The sequence below is a fragment of the Aegilops tauschii genome, chromosome 7, assembly GCF_002575655.3.
Source record: "Aegilops tauschii subsp. strangulata cultivar AL8/78 chromosome 7, Aet v6.0, whole genome shotgun sequence".
Taxonomy (NCBI): Eukaryota; Viridiplantae; Streptophyta; class Magnoliopsida; order Poales; family Poaceae; genus Aegilops; species Aegilops tauschii.
The window spans coordinates 218,066,856-218,073,013 of record NC_053041.3 but is presented as its reverse complement, the minus strand read 5'-3'; the positions used below and the strand labels follow the sequence as shown (position 1 = coordinate 218,073,013).

The window sequence follows — 6,158 nt, the reverse complement described above, 5'->3', positions numbered from 1 at the left end:
GTATACTGTACTATTACCTGGGCCGGGGCCCCTACCTCCCAGGGGCCCAGGGCGGTCGCCCCGTTGCCCCGGCCTATGGGCCGGCCCTGGCTATTAAGGATAACAAGATGGGGTCTATTTCTACATAAATAGATCTTGTCTACATCATGTCATCGTTTCTTATTGCATTACTCCGTTTCTCCATGAACTTAATACACTAGATGCATGTTGGACAGCGGTCGATGTCTGGAGTAATAGTAGTAGATGCAGTCAGGAGTCGGTCTACTAATCTTGGACGTGATGCCTATATAATGATCATTGTCTGGATATCGTCATGATTATTTGAAGTTCTATCAATTGCCCAACAGTAATACGTTCACCCACCGTTTGTTATTTTTCTCGAGAGAAGCCACTAGTGAAATCTACGGCCCCCGAGTCTCTTCTTTATTATATTTGCCTTTGCGATCTATTTTATTTGCTTTTATTTTCAGATCTATTAAACCAAAAATACAAAAATACCTTGCTGCACTTTATTTGCTTTGCGATCTATTTATCCAATCTATTACAACTTTACCCCGTCCTTTTTCCAATTTCTAGCGCCGTTACCCGAAAGGGATTGACAACCCCTTTAACACGTCGGGTTGCGAGTATTTGTTATTTGTGTGCAGGTGTTGTTTACGTAGTGTTGATTGTTTCTCCTACTGGTTCGATAACCTTGGTCTCATCATTGAGGGAAATACCTACCGTTGTTGTGCTGCATCATCCCTTCCTCTTTGGGGAAATACCGACGTAGTTTTAGCAGACATCACCCATCGCCGAGTACGCCTACAATCGCGCACGTGACTCTACTACCGGCAAGTCCCCCTTCGAGGTCGTCTACGACTTCAACCCATTGTCACCATTGGACATTCTACCTCTATTTACAAGAATGAGCGAACATGGACGAAAGTGCAAGAGCAAGCTATCTCAAGAAGATGCATGAAGACACAAGGCACACAATCGAGCGTCAAGTACACCGCCTCGCCTCCAAGCTAAACACGAACAAGCACCCCATGGTGTTCAACCCGGGAGATCTCGTTTGGCTACACCTTTGCAAGGACCGTTTCCCCAATGAGCGCAAGTCCAAACTACTACCGCGAGCCGATGGACACTTCAAGGTACTAGCATGCTACAATGACAATGCCTACAAGACCGACATCCCACGTGCCAAGTACAACGTAAGTGACATCTTCAATGTCAAGGACTTGTCCCATATCATGGTGATGAAGATCACGATCCGAGGACGGATCTCTTCGGGGGGATGATGCGGAGCCACGTGGACCTACGACAAGAGCTCGAGCACGCGGCATCGAAACCGAGGTGAACTCACTCCCATACGAGATTGATATGGATATGGATGGAACTTGGATGCTACCTCACCAAAGTGTGCCATGTGTCACTAGGTACGAGGACGAACTCCGACAAGAGGTTAAGGAGTACCCCCAAGGCCTAAGAGAAGGACCCCCAAGACCCAAGAGCTGACCAGAAGTGTCAAGATGAAGAAAAGGAAGCATGCAGAAATTGCACTACCAGACAGTCCGGTCCCCACAGCGGACAGTCCGGTCGCACAGAAATTGCACTATCGGACAGTCCGGTCCCCACAGCGGACAGTGCGGTCGCACACGAAACTGCGTCTGGACTCACCGGACTGTCCGGTCCTTACCACCGGTGGTCGCACCTGCGGCAGCGCCCAACTACTCCTGACCTCACAGGACTGTCTGGTCCCCCGCGCCGGACTGTCCGGTCCGTCCAGTTTCGCTACGAATTGGGCTAAAAAGCACATGTAACCACTGAGGCCCATACCCTTTCGCCCTAGACTATATATTCCATGCACATCTTAGTTTTTAGGGTTAGCAAAGTATATGTGAGACATTGATAGAGCTTTGCTCCTTCTACCACTCATCTTGGAGATCAAGACCTCTTAGGAAAGGATCCCAAGTGGATATCAAGATCTCCTTTTGGAGAAGACTATCATCAAGACCCCACCCCCTTAGGAGTGGGAAGAACCTTACCTTTGTGCTTGTTTCCTTGTATTGTTCTTGTATTCTTGTGGGTCTCAACTATGCTACTCTAGTGGATGTGTGATTGGGTTTTGTTTGAGTGAATTTCCTCTTTGTGTTCTTGTGTTCATCCCTTCCCCTCCCCCCCCCAAGTGTGAAAAGATCTACACGTACGGTTCCACCCTACAACAATGTCCATGTAATGGGTACGGGCCTCGCCGATGGTCATGGTGCAATGCACCGACGAGGGTGGCGCGGACAAGGAGGGTGGCGCCGGCTTGTCGTTTGACGCGTCCTCCATCGGGACGTCATCGTCCTCCGGCTGACTGCGGCCAGCCAGCCGAAAGCCATGGCAGCCATCTCCTTCTTATCATCCGTCGTCAGCCCGTCCAAGAGAGCTTTGGTGTGCGAGGAAGCCATGATGGGAGTGGTGCGGAGAGGAGAAAGGATCAGAGGCGGGTGACTGTGGCTATGGCCGGAGCAATAGTTTATATAGCAATGGTGGGCGGCGAAGGGACGAACGGGTAGCACCGGAGCAGCTGCCTCGGCAACCGTGTGTCATGAATGTGGGCGACTGACAACCGTCATGTCATTTGAACGGGGAGCAGTCCCCTGCACCGAAAAGCGGCGCGACCGGTGCTCTCTCGGCTGGCGCGCCGCTTCACTGTCGGCGCCAGTGAGAAGTCGCGTCTGCTCTGGCCGGGCATGAATGTGGCACTGATGCTCTGGAGCGTCGCTGACCGTTTCGGACGGAAAGCGCGCGGGCAAGGGAGGGTGTTTTGTCGGGTCAGGGCGCTCAGACGTGGGTTTGGGAGCGGTCCGGACGCCCGCAAAGCCCACACGCTTATCTCCGGTTATGGGAGAAAATACGTTCGGACTGTTCAGCGGACCGATATAGGTCTGCGTTGCATGACACAATAGCTCTGTCCGAACGTATGCGGACGTTTTGATGGTCGATGTTGGAGATGCCTTAAGCATAGCATACAAAGATCAATGAAAATAATAAAGAAAAGGACACAACAAAGATGAGCTTCGCCTGGTAGCCACCTACGAAGCAGAGTACCCACCACCACCACCACCACCCAAAACAATAGCACCAGATGAGTCCACCCGCTAAACCACAGGCGTGTCCGTGTGCCAACCACGAACGCGCACTCCCCTTCCCTTCCCCTTGCATCATTCACACGCACCACCCGTCGCCATTTTCCTCCCTTCCCTCCCTCCTAAGAAAGAAAGAGACTTCCCTCCCCGGCAGCACAGCACAGGCTGTCAAAGAAAACTCCACTTGTTTAACCAACGCAACGTACGCACCCCGTTCTTTCTCGAGCGCGCCGGGGGCAACACCGCCATTCCACGCCGCGCCAACGCGGCCAGCACTGGAAATAACCACCCCTCTCCCCCGCGGGCACGGCCACGGCCACGGCCGACGTCGCTGTCGCGTGCGGGAACGCGTACGCCGCCCGTCTCCTCCCGCGATAAAAACCCACCCCCTCCCACCCTCCGTCCCCGCCTCGCCTTCTCCTCCTCCGCCCCATTTCCCCAAAGCCTCGAGCCGCGCCTCGACTCGCTCGATCCCATCTCCCGCTCACGCCCGGCCTCCGAGGAGATCAGGCCACCGTGCGGTGCAGAGCTCGCCGTCCTCGCGCGCGCGGGATCATCTAGCTACCTTTTCTCGGCTCGTAGGCGTCATGGCGCAGCGGGACAAGAAGGTGGAGGAGCCGACGGAGGTGCACCTGCACGCCGCGGAGATCACGCTCTGCGCCAACAGCTGCGGCTTCCCGGGCAACCCGGCCACCAAGAACCTCTGCCAGAACTGCTTCCTGGCGTCCTCCTCCTCGCCGTCGCCCTCCGCCGCCTCGCCGCCGTCCCCTTCCTCTTCGCCCGCGGCGTTCCCGCTCTTCGACAAGCTGAGGCCGGCCGCCGTCGCGTCGCCCCTGCTGCAGGCGGCGCCCGTCTACATGGCCGTCGACCGGCCGGCCGCCGGGCCGGCGGACCCGAAGGCGTCCAAGTCGTCCGTCAACCGCTGCCACAACTGCCGGAAGCGCGTGGGCCTGACGGGGTTCCGCTGCCGGTGCGGCGAGATGTTCTGCGGCGCGCACCGGTACTCGGACCGGCACGACTGCAGCTACGACTACAAGTCGGCGGCCAGGGACGCCATCGCCAGGGAGAACCCCGTCGTGCGCGCCGCCAAGATCGTTCGGTTCTGACCAACAAGACACCACGCGCGCCTACCCGGACCGGCGAAATCTGAAGCAAAAACCCACCCTTTTTCTTTCTTTCCTTTGAAAAATTAAAGGCGTTCGCGAGAGTTTCTTAAAGGTGAAAAAAAAGGAGAGGAGGGTGAAAGATGGCGATGGGGCAGCCACGACGAAGAAACAGTGCGATGATAACGTTGTTGTTGTAGGCTTGTAGCGGTGGTTGGCAGTGGAGAGGAGGAGATGAGGAGGATGGGGTTGGTGTGTACTGTTGTCCCACAATCTCTATTTAATTCAAATTTCCCTATTGTATAAATTATTATTATTATTATTTCTATGATGCAGTATTCGTTAGCTTTAGCTGTCAACCTTTTTCTTCCTTCTTCCACTGGCCGCGAATTGTCCATGACAGCTCAACCATTGACGTTTGGATCGCTCTGTTGGATCGGTTCGGCGGGGAATAATTATTGGGTGGGTGCACCTGTGCCTGTACGTTTATCACGTACAAAATCATGTCTGTTTGAGCAAAATTTGCAAGGCGTATGGCGAAATCGACATGTTTCGGTTGGGAAATCGGTGTGGCACCAAAGGCGTCCATGATTTTCTGTGGATTGTGGGTCGAGGTGGCGCCACGAAGGATGGACAATGACGCCCCGTTTTCTGCACAGACCGCTGATCAGAATTCGGAAGTAACAGGACACGTCCAGCCAGCTGCCGGGCTAATTAGGTTGGGTTGGCCAGCGACATCCATCCATCCACCGGGTCACAGCTCGGGGCCGCGCAGAAGATCCGTCGGCAGGTAGAAATTCAGAGCGGTGGTGGCACACGCACCGGAGACCCACCCACTTGCGGATGGCATCGATCGGCATCACCGGCACAGGGCGGCAGGCAGCACCACCACCACTGCGGCGATTTTTCTTTAATCCATCTCATCTCATCTCCTAGTTGATCCACCGGCGTCGGCGTCGTGGATGTGCACGACGACGTGGCCCAGGCTGGAAGGGGGGCGTCGGCTTTCTTTCTCGTGACCTCTTCTCTTCTCTGCTCTGCTGCTTACCTGGTCCGGTCGCCTTTGGCGTGCGGGGCCGCCGGGGCATCCATCCGGAGCGATGGCGACGGCGATGGACCCGGCCGCTCTCGGATGAATGAAATACTCCGATGGACTCAAAAAATAATGATGGATGAATTGGGAGAGCAAGTCCTGGTTGTGCAGGTCCAGCCTTCTGTAGCTAGCGCTGCATCTCCATGCAAAAAAAAAAATCCATGCAAAAAAAAGCTAGCGCTGCATCTGCATGCCGACGCGTACGGCTTGAAATCTGCGACGGTCACGTGGTATTTGCATGTGATCCGCATGCAGCGAAGCAACTGGACCGGCCATTCTTCACGTGCCGTGTAGTACCAAGTAGCCAGGCCGTTATTTTGCCGCATGCCGGCGTTGCCGATCGGCCCTCCATAATTTGCGGGCGGTGGCATGCAAGCTGGCTGGAGGGGTGATGATACGTACTACGTACTGATCCAGGGTGTGCGGAGAGGGACTTGTTCACCGCTGTAGAAGACAGGCAAGATCGAACCGCTCGCGTAAAGCACGGTTATCTTTTCCGAAAGGCTCGCACCCAACTGCCCAAGGATGTTTGCTCCGCAAGAGAAAGGATCCCACAACGGGCCTGCGGTACAATGATTGGGAAAAGCGGGCGAGAGGAGGCCCGGGGGTGGTAGGGTGGGACGCCTTTCGGCGGCCTCGGAAAGCAGATTCGGCGAACGAATTGCCGCTGCCGCTGAGAGCGCGCTCGAGTGACACGGCCTTCCATTTCCTTCTTTCAGTGCCCGATCGGGATACTTTTCTGCCCTGTTCGAGGCTAATGGCCAGGTTCCGTTTCGGTGCAGGCTCTCACGTTGGCATCCAGTTCGTGGCTCGGTGCGTTTCTACTTTTGACTAGGTAGTGCT

General features: G+C 55.1%; 1 protein-coding gene across 1 annotated transcript; it reads left to right on the top strand.

The window, feature by feature from the left end:
• The first annotated feature begins 3,168 nt into the window (after nt 1-3,168).
• On the top strand, nt 3,169-4,529 carry LOC109766468 (zinc finger A20 and AN1 domain-containing stress-associated protein 11). The gene has a single exon (XM_020325233.4). The coding sequence runs from the start codon at nt 3,707-3,709 to the stop codon at nt 4,223-4,225; it is 519 nt and encodes a 172-aa protein (XP_020180822.1). The 5' UTR covers nt 3,169-3,706; the 3' UTR covers nt 4,226-4,529.
• Nucleotides 4,530-6,158: the final 1,629 nt, after the last annotated feature.

Excerpts from the sequence above, each read along its gene's own strand:
- LOC109766468 (XM_020325233.4), top strand. The coding sequence starts at position 3,707 with ATGGCGCAGCGGGACAAGAAGGTGGAGGAGCCGACGGAGGTGCACCTG.